Source organism: Aptenodytes forsteri, unplaced genomic scaffold (assembly GCF_000699145.1).
Source record: "Aptenodytes forsteri isolate BGI_AS27 unplaced genomic scaffold, ASM69914v1 Scaffold349, whole genome shotgun sequence".
NCBI classification, from domain to species: Eukaryota; Metazoa; Chordata; class Aves; order Sphenisciformes; family Spheniscidae; genus Aptenodytes; species Aptenodytes forsteri.
The window spans coordinates 1,497,469-1,511,979 of NW_008794452.1; the positions used below are offsets into that span (position 1 = coordinate 1,497,469).

A 14,511-nucleotide genomic window follows, 5' to 3' on the forward strand; every position below is an offset into this window, starting at 1 on the left:
ACAGTCTCATCCTCAATATGGATCTGCCTTTGCTTTACATTCCGTGAATGTTAAACCAATAGCTGTTGCAATACTTTGACCTGTGCACACCCTGGTTTTTATTATTTTATGGCCAGTTGATACTCCTTGAGTTTGCCAAGCTGCATTTGTTTGTATATATTTTATCATGGTGAGCATTGCTGAGAGGCTTTCGTGTTTGATTCGTGTTTCATTTTGCAGCAAGGCAGTGGATGACTGGGGTGACATGGACCTCAGTATCAGTTCCAGAATCTTAAGCAGGTCTGCTTAGATGTAGAAATTTTGAGTGAGTGCTGTAATTCAGTAACAACCAGAATCCACCACTCACATGCACAGTGCCAATATCTACTGATGATGAGAAGTCATGTGCAGAGCAAAGGCTTTCTCAAACCTACCCTGATTAATACACATTTATCTATATGGACCCTTCCATCTAACTTGAATGAGTCATTTGTCCATTATAAGGGCTTCATCATCTTTAACTTGTTTTAAAATTTCACAAGTTTCTGGTTTGTGCATTGAGATAGAAATGTGTCTTTTCTCTTGGAAGTATTGTAAAGAAAAGAATATTTAAAAGTAGATATTTGGCTTCAGCATGTGACAGCCATTTTATGAACAGGAAACAAATAAAAGATTGGTTAAAATCACATATGGGAACTTAGAGTGGTCACGTGACTAGATTTTTACTAGTAAGTGTAGAAACTTTCCCAGTTAAAGCAGTTGCAAACTTTACATCCTTGTGTTTGGCAGAACAATGATAGTCAGCCCATTTTCAATTTAATCCCCTGCCCTGTCCACCTCGTCCACGTACAGATACTTCGATGGGGCTTTAAAAACATCTTTGAGAAACAAGCAGAGATTATGTACGGTGTTTTCCAGCTTCTGCCCAGATTCACAGAACAGTGCAAGACCTCTGAGTCCAGTCCTGTCGGTTAAGGATCTAAAAGTGAATGAAAACAGCCAGGGACTGGATTCGAGGTGCAGAGAACAACTTTCTTAGCCATCTGTCTGACTTTCCTTTATTGTCATGTATCAGGGGCTGGAATGGATCCGGTGAGGCTTGACAGAGAGTATTACCTGTACATACAGCATATGCATATGGGATATCTAGAAGTGCCAAGTCATGATTGTGTGTCATATGTCATATTTAAGGGCTCTCCAGTTAGAGTACTTGTGAGGGTCATTTCTCATCTGTCCATTATCTGTTTGACTACTAATTCTTAGTTAGTTGTCATCTATAACTGTGTAATACCACACTCCCATGTACTTCTTGTTGGACATAATACAGGCTTAATAAAAATAGCAACCGTACAAATTGGTTTAAGTCCTTAACAGATGAAGCTGTCTCTTTGGAATTGGTGGGATCATGTTTCTCTTAAACAAAGATAGTTGAAATGAGCATCTTTGTTACTAATAATAGGAGAGTGCATTGGAAAGCACTCTCTATAGCAGACCTTCACAGTATGAATGGTTTAAAATGTCCCCAAATCCCTGGATGAAATACAAAACAATGTCACTTTCTAGGGGGCTCAGCTGCAGTGGCATTTAACAGTCATTGCCTGGAATTTTCTCAGTTGCCCTAAGTCAAGTGAGTAAAAGGTGCAGATGTTCATAGATGGGAAACTTCCAGGACTTATCTAAAGAGTTGTCCTTGGCAAGTCGTGAAGTGGCATTTTTCCTTTTGAGCCAACAGAATAGGAGTGCCTTGGCATGTTTGCAGAGGGCTGTGGTGCTGAATGGACTCTACCTGGAGATGTCTTAGAGACATAAAGGGTAAAAAGAAAATTAGGTGGAACTTAACCTTCGGTGTGTAGCAGCTTAAATTTTGCCAAAGGTCGGTGGGATCCCATTTAGCTGCTGCCTCCTGGAAGCAACAATAAAGTGCTTTAGTTTTTAAAAATTAATGATTGACACATGCAGCAGTCCTGCGTCTGGGCAGGCCCGATGAAACTGATATATCAGTGGAATGCAAAGCTACCTGGGTTTGTTTCATACAGAGCTAATACCCAGAGCTCTGTTTTGAAGAGCGTTGTGAACATCGCATACCGTGACCAGAAAATTCCCCATTAGATTTGCAGCAGGAAATAAGCAAGAAGCCTTTTCATGAGGAAAGGAGCTGAGATTGCAGTGCAGTTCGTAAGATTTCTCAAAGCAGAAGACACCATTAAAAGCATGTGTATAAACAGTCCTTTACTTTAATAGATAAGATCATTGCTTTTATTTGGTTGTTCTTGAGTACCAGTCACTGCCTAATACTGTGCTTATAGGAACCAGATCAGATCTGCTCTCATGTCCCTGGGCAGACCAGTCTCTTGCTTAACTCCAAATTCTGCTGATTGGGAAAGATGTCACGGAGGTTTTCAAAGCTCCTGGCTTCCAATGGGCCCAGCTCTAGGATTGTGAAGCTATAGCAAATTGTGGGAGGGGTCTGCAAACCAGAAGACTACTTTTAAACTAAAGCCAGCATTGGAATGGGAAGCTGTCAGAGATGAGACTGGCCTGTGCAATTGCCTTGATTAATGGGTGAGCCTGGAGCATCCTGCACTTCTAGAAATGTGGCAGGCACTGGGAAGGATGTACATACTGGTAGGAGTAGGGAAAAACAAATTGGAGAACTAAAGCAGCAAAGGTTGTCTTCTGTATGTTTTCTACTGGAGCAGGTCAACTTATGTCCAGGAACTGAAGCTGAATTACTCAAAAGTGTGAAATGAAAGCGCTCAGGACATTTGTTAAAGCTTTTGAAGGGTCTTAGTTGTCTTATGCCACTATAGCTCCATGCCCTTAAAAAAACCCAACACTTTGCTCCTGAATGTTTATGGAAAATTCCCTGCCTGGGCAGCTGAAATATTTTACCATTTTCATACCTTTTGTTATCTGCCTTTTTGTTCCTTGTGTCCTGTCATGGACACATTACTAACCAGGAGCACATATGAGCCCTTTCAGGGTTAAAACCGCTGTGTAAAAGCAGCCAAGGCAGGCATTTTTGGTATGAACAGCAACCATAAGCAAAGCATTGCCAAGCACTGCCCTTTCTTGGCTCCTCAGGAAATTCATAGTCACTGCGGTGGCTGGGAGGGACTTGCATGAGAGAAGAAAGCAGTCCTCGATTTGGATGTGGTCAGCATGAGCATCCAGCTTGAGCAGTGCTGCCCTGCATGACAACTGTGAAGTTTACACAGTGCAGCATTTTGTTCTGATTGTTTAAGGATGTAATTTATCAGTTACTTTAGTCCTTTGAAGTTTATTAAGCATAAAAACTAAACTTTCCAGAGCAGGGGCAAACTCAACCCCAGGCTTTGTTAGAATAACAGTCGTTTCAGGGAATGTTAAATTTAAACTTAGCTCTGTACATGGGAGGGCACAACTCCACTAATTGCCAAGGAGTTCTGGTCCGTTGCAGAGGCAGAATTGGATAAAGCTGGGCAAATGTTTGTGTAAATACTATTATTCTAAACAGCCTAGAGGAGAGAGACACCAAAAATTATTTCAAAGGGATTCCCTTTTCCCCTCAAAGATGGTTGTGTTTACTGATGTTCCAGCCTGCATATCGCCTCTTTAGTCAGCTCATAGTTAATAAGACTTGGGCGCTAAGGTTACCATTTTCCTTTTAAAAATGGAGACCATGCTTCTTAGTCACATCGGGATGTTTAAAAAGGGGACTTGCAGTAGTCCTCTTGCTGACTAATCCTTTGCTTTCATTTATAGCTTCTGCACACCATCACTGTACTTAGCCAAAGCATCAGGTCCTCGCCCACCGCCTGGCAAGCCAGCCAGGCTGTGCTTGCCAGAGGGCCAGAGCACAGACCCCAGGTTGGATTTGTGCATCTTCATTCCCCTAGTCGGTGAGGCTGCCAGAGACTTGATTTAATGTAAAGCCATTTGCAGCAGTCCTCAGGGGATCTGTGATTTTTGGGAGCTACCAGAAGGCAAGACCTGTCTGGCCATGCCTCTGTCTTTTGCCTGTCCCAAGGACTGGTGGAATAGGTGTGGGAGGCAGGACCAGAGGTAGCTTCCCCTCCAGGCATTCCTCCACAGCAGGGGGTACTTGGTCCAACTCTTTTTTGACCTTTCAGGTTGCAGAAGGAGCATCCATTCATATTCTCGGGAGGTGATGTTCTTTATGGCTCATTAGGACTCCACTTCTTCAACACCTTTAGTAATAATAATAATGACAAATAATAATAATAGAACTGTGGATAGCCTGTGGAAGAGATGGCATAAGAACTTAAACAAAATAGACTTAAAACTAACCATTCCTCAGATGAGTGTTTTTGATTTTTATTTTAAAAATTCGTTTGTGCAGAATTTATCCTTGCAGTCTCTCTCTTGTGCCTGTGGTCTTTGGGTTGGTTACAGAAGACAGAAAATAAAATTAGCAAATGCAGTCAGTCCATTTTGCTTTAAATGAGTTTTAAGATAAGATACTCCCCCTTTTTTTTTTCAGGTATCTGTAAGTGCAAACTATGTACAGGTACTAAAAGTGAGTTGGAGGTGCTGATGTTTTCTAAGGAGAACTGTACAAACAATAAACTTGAAGAAATTGTAACATTATCAAATTATAAGTCTCCAGCCATGCTTTTGGCTTTGGAGAATAATTTTTGCAAAGGAAGGATTCTCCTTTTATATTGAGTGAAAAAGAAACACCTCTTACCCTGTAATATTTAATGACAGTAGCTATCTCCTCTGTTTAGATTAAAATTACAGGCCTCAGATTGCAAGTTGTAATATTTGTTTTCTTCTGATTGCTGCCTTTAGCTCCTCAGTAAACGCCATTGACTGCTCTGTGGGTAACTCCGAAGAAGCCTCCGGGGCTGAATATATTAAAATCCACAGCATTCCACAAAAAAATGACAAAATTCTCCCCAAATTGCCCCCACAATTTTCCACTGGCCTTCTTTATGAGCTGCAGGCAAAAGAGGGTGATCTATTGTGCTTGTCCTATTCCCGTTTTTCTTCCTGTTTTAAACATAGCAGAATATATAAAATAATGAAGTGGTATTCAGAAACAATTCTTTTGCCAGGTCTTCCATCTGTTATTCTGTATAATCCTAATTTCTGTACAAAAAAACAGAACCATGGTATGCAACTCAATATGTTACAAGATGTTTATTTTTATCAGCGTGGTCCAATAAAGTACATAGCTCAAATATTAACGTTGGAGTATGTTAAGATTTCATTACTATTTGATCTATATATTTTACTGACATAAATGGATAAAAATAAACAGCTTGTAACATACAGAGTTACGGACTATGCTTTTGTGGATTTACAGAATTCTGTGGTGATTTTGGGTTTTGCAGCAGATTTATTTTCTCTAATTCAGTTAAAATAACTATGTAATCATTATTTGTGCTGAGTATGGTTTGAGCTTCATTTTCATAATTCACCGTGGGATTTGTCTGCATAACTTCTGATGGTTAATGACCCTATATTGATTGAGATTCTCTTTTGTGAGGCCGTATTGCTTGTGACTTGATAATGAATGAGTTAGATCACTCCATTTTAGAGAGAAAGAAAATAGACAGTGTTAACTTACCAAAACAAAAAAAAGACACCCAAAGCTCTGTGCACTCTATATATTCTGTAGGAGCTTTTATAGTGCTTGTAGTACATGCTGTTCTGAAAGTGTCACACATGCATTTGTTGTTGTGAACTCAAACGCTGTAGAATCTGTAAAGATGCAAGATTAAATTTTCCATTGCCATTTTTACAGATAACAGCCCGTCGACAATGGAAACATATTTATGATGAATTAGGTGGTAACCCTGGAAGCACAAGTGCTGCTACATGTACCCGCAGACATTATGAAAGGTAAGATAACAAAACTGAAATGCTTGTTTAATAATGAAAAAAATTAATTTGGAGAGCCTTCAAAGCGTTTTATAAGAATTAGAGAAAAAGAGAGAGAGACACTTCTTAAAGATATAGTAAATATTCCCCCAAGAGTTTAGGCTGATAATCCATTGTAATTTAAACCAGAGTGTATGTCTCCAGTGACTAAATAAACAAAACAAGCATCTGATTTTTCTTTGGTACATATCTTAATTTTTACAACAGCTTTCCGGTTAAAGAAGCTGAAAAATTGAGCAAAACATACTCAAGGAAAAACAAGAAACGACAGCTAATTGATGCAAACACTTGTCTTCTGTCATTTTTTAGGAATACCAATTAAGTAAATTGTGGTTGTGATCAAAATAATGGGGTGGCCCACAATGCAGGGTGCTGTTAATGTTGTAGGTCATGCAGAGCATTGCATTTCTCCTCTTCATTGCATTCCTTCCCTCCTCCCTGCCTGCAAGCTGCTGCCAAACACTCTTTCTCTGCAGCCATTGTTGCTGGTCAGAACTGTTGATTTCTTATTCTTCCCATGTAGATAATAACTTCCAGGGCTTGTGAAGCCAGCACGCATTGAATAAAATACTGGAGCTGGAATGTTGTTTTGTTTTGGTACGGTTTTTAGAAACAACTCCTTTTCTTTTCTTTTCTTTTCTTTTTTTCCTTTTTTTCTTTTTCTTTTTTTTTCTTTTTTTTTTCTTTTTTTTTCTTTTTTTTTCTTTTTTTTTTTTTCTTTTTTTTTTCTTTTTTTTTTCTTTTTTTTTCTTTTTTTTTTTTTCTTTTTTTTTCTTTTTTTTTTCTTTTTTTTTCTTTTTTTTTTTTTCTTTTTTTTTCTTTTTTTTTTCTTTTTTTTTCTTTTTTTTTCTTTTTTTTTTCTTTTTTTTTTCTTTTTTTTTTTTTCTTTTTTTTTCTTTTTTTTTCTTTTTTTTTCTTTTTTTTTTCTTTTTTTTTTTTTCTTTTTTTTTCTTTTTTTTTTCTTTTTTTTTCTTTTTTTTTTCTTTTTTTTTTTCTTCTTTTTTTTTTCCTTAGTTTTTCCTTAGACAAGCAAATGTTAATAAAAGCTCTGCAATTTCAGGCTCAGATAAGGAAAGTCCAATCTCTTGTTCCTGGGCATAAACAAGTTACTTTGCTGGCGTCAGGAAGAGATTGTACTTGCCTGTGCACAAGGCAGCACAGCAGAGCTGTGCTCAGTGGGCAGTGTTTCACCTTCTTTTAGTGCCTTATATGTTGGCCACTCCAAGTGAGATGCTGCCCTCCTCACAGAGGGAGAGGTTGATCACCCTCATTTACAGGAGACATCTCCAACATGAGGACTTGGGTGCACAAAGAAGTTGCATGTAATGCCACTATAGAAGTTAGAGTTAGAAGCTTTCTGGAGATCGAGCCAAGCAGCAGAGCAAATTGAGTGAATTGCTGTGCACGTCAAACGGGGCTTTTCCCTGCCTTTGCGTTGCAGACAAACGTTACAGATTGTTGTAACTGACTCATTAGATTGTGGGTATTCAGCTCTTCCCCTCCATCATTAAAGCCCTGAGAGGCTCAGGGCTTCCTCTTGCACCCAAGCCAGCTGATGGGTTTCAAACTGGCAGTCTGGGTCTTCCCTCGCCAGATGTGCTGTGTAGGATGTTATTTATTTGACAGAGGAGACCCAGGCACACATGAGAGTTAGGTCTCTGCGGGTTTAGGTTGCACAGGGAGCAAGCATTGCTGGGCTCTGTGTTGAAATCCTAGAGTCACCGAGAAAGCGTGTCTCTTGTAGTTGTGGAAAAATAAATGAGCCATTCAAAAATACTCCATGAACTCCTGCCTGTCTCTTCTGCTTTCATGCTAGCGGTTTATTTTTTTACATACAAAACCCTTGAATTGCACTCCTCCAATGCATAGAGACTTGTATGTGTGACTTACTCAGCAATTACTCAGGGTTATGCTGCAAAGTGTCACAAAGCCCATTGTGCTCAGTAGAAAACCTGAGCAGATTCATGATGCCTTCAAGATTCAGAAGCTTTTCCAGGCTACCCAAAGCAGTTCTGCTTGCCTTGAGCCAGTCTGAGGAAGGAGGAGTCTTTTAGTTTATGCTTAAGATGGGTCTTAGCACACTGAAGAGCTCATATCTGAGTTCTTGGATGCCAGAGTCCATTGTGTAGTTCTTGGTTAGGCCTGGTACGAGGCAGAACCTGTTATCCAGGTCTCTGTGGCAGGCTGTCAAAAGATGGCATTTGGAGAAAAAATCTTTTAGGATTTTTAGGTTAGCCCTAAGCTTACCTAAAACATGCTTTACCAAATCTGGTCTGAAAAATCAAAACACGTATACAAAAACCCTCAGTGCCTGGTCCAATCTCTGGATTTCTAGTGTTAGACACTTTTTTCCCACCACAGGAAAGCTGTATTAAGCCTCAGACTTGGCAAAAAGTAAATGAAATTGTCATGGTTTATTTCAGCTGGTAATTCTAACTACAGCACCTGTAAATGTAATGCTCATTTATAGCCAGAGTGCTCAGATGACATTTAATCTAAAACTAGAACTGCCATGCAGGAATACACATTCATGATTCAGGACACATACATTTTCTAACTTGAAGGTGAGCTGTAAAGCTAAACTGGAAATTGAATTAAGCTGGGAAGTAAATGCTGAATAAACCTCATGATTTTTCCTTTCTGAATCCCACTGGCTTTTCCTTGCTTACTGGAGGCAGAACAGGCAGTTCCCTGACTTCACTGATCCTGCTGCTGTTTGACTTAGCCTTGCCATTCATCTCTACAACTAGATCTCAAGGGCATCCATGTTGTGTTAACTAGCTTTCTTCCAAGATGACAGAGAAGCTGCTAGCTGTTTGCACCGGCTTTAACATATCCAGGCTGCTTAGATGGCAGCGGCCTTTCAGTGACATCCTAAGGATGCTGAGGAGTGGAATGGCACGTATGTCCCATTCAGGTACTGCGTCCTACCTTCCTGCCCTCTCCAAGTTCCCCTCTGCAAGGTAGAGTTTCACACACTCCTTCAAAGGGGGGTGGGGAGGGAAATAAAAAACAACAAAAAAACCAAGCAATGGAAAGGGCAGTATTGCCTCTCTGTCTAGCAAATCCCATGAAGAAATGTTGCTTTTCTCAAAAGGTGCTTATAACCTCTAAAAAGCCAGCATGTTGCTGCAGACCCATGGTACCAAGGATGGCAAAAGCTGAAACAAAGCCAGATTTAAAGACTGTAGGGAAAGCTTTGCTCCCCTCTCCACACGCCCCTGTTTTGGAGCAGGGGTTGTGGTGGTTGCTGCCCCTGTGCTATAGGTAGGCAGAGTGCTTTGGTTGGTGCGGTGTTTGCTTTGTTTCCCTGGTAAAAGGGAAAGAAAGATTTTGTGTACATTATCAACTGATTCATTTTTCATGTAGTACGGTTTGTGTTTCCAGTAACTGGTTTCATTTTAAAACAAGGCGAGGCTGCCAGTGTTTCAGTAAGTGTTATTTGTATATTAGTTAGACAACTTTTGTTTTATTAATGAGTATAATAATGAAAGTGCAGGTTGCTGAGTAGAAGCAATGGGTGTTTTTATTTAAAGCATAGCAGGCATCGTATAATGCCAATGAATGCGTTATTGTCACTGTAGCATGGCTGGTCTGAACCTGCCTCTGATTGGGTTATTCCAAATAGGCCCAAGCACTTCATAAAAATGTCTTTGTCAGCCTAGTTTTCCTTCCAAACCTATTCATCTCTGTCAGTTTTTAATATTAGTACCAGGCTCTTGGCTATAGTCCATTAGTACTGTACTTAATTGCTCATGTTACAGATGATTACCAATATAAAAAGCATTAATGTTTTCCCATTGTGGGGCTGTTGCTCTGTGCATGACTCGGACCGTACAGGGCTTATGAGTTGTTGTTGTTTTGGTCATTACTTTCTTCGTTTGTGCTCCTCTAATGCATTTACCTTGCATGATCACAGAAAGCTAGAGGCGTGTGTGGTTGGTATTAGCTGATTCAGCCTGAACCTTTCCTGTGAAACTCTTTTAACAGCCCTTGTCAGTACCCTACATCTCTCTCTCTTATCAAGAAACCCTCAGAAACGGCTACTTTTCTGCGAAGCACTCTTCTCCATGCTGCCTTCCCCTAATAATGCAGATGTGGTTTTCACATGCAGGGTTTGAGGTTTCTTTCGCTTTTACACGAAACACATGATTGGCAGCTTTAATTTTCTGGCGTGAACGATAGGCTGTGTTTCTGCAGTGCTGGTGACGTGGTTGTTAGGGATATTTCATAAATATTACACCACCACGACCGCCTCAAAAAGAACCCACCAAACCAAAAACCCCAACCTTCTATTTTGCAAGGCATATAAAGTTTCCAATAAAATGCATTGGACAAAACAAAAATACAAGCAATTGCCTGTTGGGGCCTTTTTCTGCCTCCAAGTCTGTCTGTGATTCATCTTGGTTTCCTCCAAAGCAAACCTTGTGCACGAGCTGCACACAAACACGCACGGGCCAGGGAATCGTGGTGTGCAATGGCATGCGGTAACACTCCTCGACTGCTTTGGTGGACAGATGTGTCAGTGTTTGAAGGTGTCATGGCAGGCAGCTGGACGGTCCCATAGAGCAGTAGCCCTCCTGACCTGTTTGGGTGCTGCAGGAAGCCTGGTTCCCTTGGGGTCTCCAGCAGGGATGGACCCAGGGGCTCCCACAGGCCGTGCCCTGCTCTTCAGCGGTGTAGCTTGTACCCTGACCGTGATGAGCCACTAGCGCCTTGAAAACCAGACTGTCCCGGTCCAACCCTGCTGGAGGGGGATTTATTAGGCTTCATGCTCTCATCAAATTCAGGCAGCTGAGTAGGAAAGTGTTCTGCAGAGCCACAACCACCTGGGACTTGATGAGGAGCAGATAGGTCCCTGTAGTAGGGAGTAGTTCTTCACAATCCAGCAGAGTGGCTGTGCCCATGCTTTGGACACAGACCCATGGAGGGTTTTATTCTGACTGTGAGTGTGGCCCCTGGGCACCTGCAGAGGCCCCTGCACATCTGTCCCTTCCCAGGGGACTAAACCCCAGGAGATACAGTGTTTTGTACAGTTCAGAGCCCGTTCTGCCATTTTTCTGTCTAAATCACTCAAATATTATATATTATCAGAAACACAAGGCGGGTCAAAATAAGTCCCTTACGTGGTTTCCCTTTAACAGCCGTAAAGTCTCTCTACCCTAAGGATATTGTGCAGTAATTCAATATGCAAGAGAGCCCCGCGTTCCATGCAAATGCTGTTTGGTTTTGTTAAAGCGTTTGGATAACTTTAGTAACATGTAAGCATTTCAGTGGAGTTTGTAGGAAATAGCAGCCAATCTTTTAGAGAGAACAAAAAATAGGAGGCTAGTATAGCATCTACATAAAAATGCTTATGATTATTCTTTAATACACATTGTAATTAATAGAAGGTTTTGATTTATTAGAGAGAAAAAAATAGGAGGCTAGTATAGCATCTACATAAAAATGCTTATGATTATTCTTTAATACACATTGTAATTAATAGAAGGTTTTGATTTACACTGTTAAGTGTGAAAACATCCTCAGGCAAAATTAATCAAGTGTTATGTCATGCTGTAAACTACTGCTAGCTCTTTGTTTGACCCAAAAAAACTTGCCATGCAGCAGTTTTTTCTTGTTGTACTAACTTGGTGGTTTTATTTTTGTCTTCACCCCTCTTTCCTGCCCCTCTCCCGCTTCAGCTAGTCCCAGACTCCCAGAAAACTTCGCAAGTTGCAAATTGTCTCAATAGTTTTCCATCAAGCACAAATTTAAGCCTGAAGATAGATGAGGTGTCTCAGTCCTCTCTTTCTTTTCCTGGGTTTTTGGTTTGTTTTTTTTTTCTTTCTGATAAATAACAAGAGGTTTCTACTTATGATTTTCTGCCCTCAGGGCTTTATCATTAAGATTAAATAACTGTACTCTCAAGCATACCACTGAACAAACATCTTTTCAATTATGTGAGTAACAGATGCTTTAACAAAGGAACTATTGAAAATTCAGAAAGCTTCCCCCCTCCCCAAAATTTAAAAAGTATCAGATGACAGAGGAATGTAATTGTTTACGATTAAAACAGATCCTTAGCTGTCCATTCAAAACATCTGAGAACGCAGTTTTTTCAAAATTTCTTCAGGACTGGGTTTACAGCCTTGGAGACTAATTTAAGCCAAGATAGATGAGGTGTCTCAGTCCTCTCTTTCTTTTCCTGGGTTTTTGGTTTGTTTCTTTCTGATAAATAACAAGAGGTTTCTACTTATGATTTTCTGCCCTCAGGGCTTTATCATTAAGATTAAATAACTGTACTCTCAAGCATACCACTGAACAAACATCTTTTCAATTATGTGAGTAACAGATGCTTTAACAAAGGAACTATTGAAAATTCAGAAAGCTTCCCCCCTCCCCAAAATTTAAAAAGTATCAGATGCTTTCTGATAAATAACAAGAGGTTTCTACTTATGATTTTCTGCCCTCAGGGCTTTATCATTAAGATTAAATAACTGTACTCTCAAGCATACCACTGAACAAACATCTTTTCAATTATGTGAGTAACAGATGCTTTAACAAAGGAACTATTGAAAATTCAGAAAGCTTCCCCCCTCCCCAAAATTTAAAAAGTATCAGATGACAGAGGAATGTAATTGTTTACGATTAAAACAGATCCTTAGCTGTCCATTCAAAACATCTGAGAACGCAGTTTTTTCAAAATTTCTTCAGGACTGGGTTTACAGCCTTGGAGACTTACTGGCCAGGACTGGAGTCAGCGGGAGTCCTTGGGTGCAAGAATGCTGGACAGTCGGGCACTGCCTTCCAGTGCCTGGAAACAGATGATCTCTCTCCTTCCAGGGAATTGTTTTCCCAGCCACATCCTTCTTTCCACCTGGGAGTTTGTCCCAGCAGAATTGGAGGATGCTGTGTCCTACCCAGTGTTCCCAGGTGGATTGTCACCCAAGCAGAGGGAACTTCCCAGGCATGCCCACCGTACACATGTGTGTCGACACTTACTGGGCGCTGGGGCTGTGCAGTGTGCCCAATGCTCTTGGGGTCCCGGCACTCCTCACACCTGAGCTGGGTGCCCGTGGTTGGTCAACATCAGGCAAAGTGTGTCTTGCATGGTAACCTCATTTCTTGACATCCAGGAGTAGGGACAGGCTCGACACAAGGGGACAAGCCCCTTTTCCTTGCTGGGAGCTGAGTTGCCCCAGGAGGGTGCTGTGTGATGGGAGATCTGCCACTCTCCTTTGCAGGAGCAGCACGAGGGGTGGAGACTAAGATCTTTCCCCTCAGATTCCCCAGGTCCGCTGGGAATCTCCACTTTGTACTTTACTGTAGGACTTTGCTAACATGGCAGGGGTTGCCCCTACTTTGTTCAACTTTGTTCCATGGAGGCGTGGCTCAGAGCTCCCAGAGACAGTCGGCAGGATTTTGGAGTCCCTCCAAGAGACCTACACCCCACAGGCAATGCAAAATGGCATCTGTAGGCTTGTCCTGAGCATAGGGACCAAGCATTGCAGGGACTATATGGACCCACCGAGCAAAATGCTTGTCTGCCTTTAGATGCAGAAATGGTGACTGTGGCCAAAACAGAGGCTTGCAGAGATTTTGGTAGAGTGACCTGGGGAAGCTGCTCTGTCCCCGTCACCCTTCCTTTGAATCTTTCCCACGCAGTAAATCTGTACCAAAGGTAAAAGACTGGGGTTGTTCATCTCCCCCTGCTGAGCCATAGGATCGAGAGTGCCTGAGCTTCCCTCGCCTGGCTGTGCAGCTAAATCAACAGCTGTGTTTGTAATGTCACTAATTTCCAGTTTACTTAAAACAAAGCGTCTTTGAATTCTCTTACAGCAGCGCAGTTCCCACCTTTCAGCAGTGAGCCATTCTCATTACCCACCAGCACTCCCAGTGGGCTGTGAGGAAAGTTGTTGATGAAAGGATGAAAGAGCCATTTCTTTAAGGAAGGAAGGTTCTTTGGGAAGAAAATTGAACTCAAACATATTTTGTCTTTGGTGATAAAATACATGCCAGTATTGTACTTCAGACAAATGCAAATAATCCTATTGCTATTGTGTTCTGCACAAAAGCACGTGAGGTTTGCTTTCGTAACCCCTGGATTGTACAATGCGGTCCAGGGAAATCAGGCTTGAGGAACACACTGCTTGATTTCCTCAATGTATTTTATATTCCTATTTTGGAAAACAGGCTGAAACCTTAGAGTTTGGGTTATTCCTTTCCCCTCTTCTCTGCTGGGAATTTGTCACTGGTGCCCAGGAGAGCTGCCTCCTGCTCCTGGCCATCCCCACCAGCTGATTGCTGTTGAAGGGGGCTTGTTTCCCATGCTTACACTGACAGCATTGCTCCAAGATTTATCCCTTTTGAAGAGCATCAGGGTAAAAAAGACAAGACTTCTCTTGGGATCAGAGCTTGGGCGTTCCTGCTGGTCCCTTAAAACAACTGAATGTTTTGCCACTGGGTTTCTAGGGAACAAGAATCGGGTTTCTCTCACTGAAGTTATTCATAGGGTCCCCTTTGCACTGCGGGGCTGTCGCTGGAGCCTCCCCGAGCTGCCCTGGCTCTGCGGATGCTTGTCCCGGCCCTGCGCTCAGACCCTCTGGCTGCAGGGGGTGCGGGCGGCTCTGCCTGGCTTCTGTGAGGACCTATTGAACCAGA

The 14,511-nt window shown here is 41.6% G+C and overlaps 1 protein-coding gene across 1 annotated transcript in view; it reads left to right on the forward strand.

The window, feature by feature from the left end:
* The window catches only part of ARID5B (AT-rich interaction domain 5B), a 40,135-nt gene that overhangs the window by 13,440 nt on the left and 12,184 nt on the right, over positions 1-14,511 (forward strand). The window contains exon 5 of the mRNA XM_009290512.1: positions 5,732-5,829. Coding sequence (XP_009288787.1) covers positions 5,732-5,829 — 98 coding nt within the window. The remainder of the gene's footprint in view (positions 1-5,731; positions 5,830-14,511) is intronic.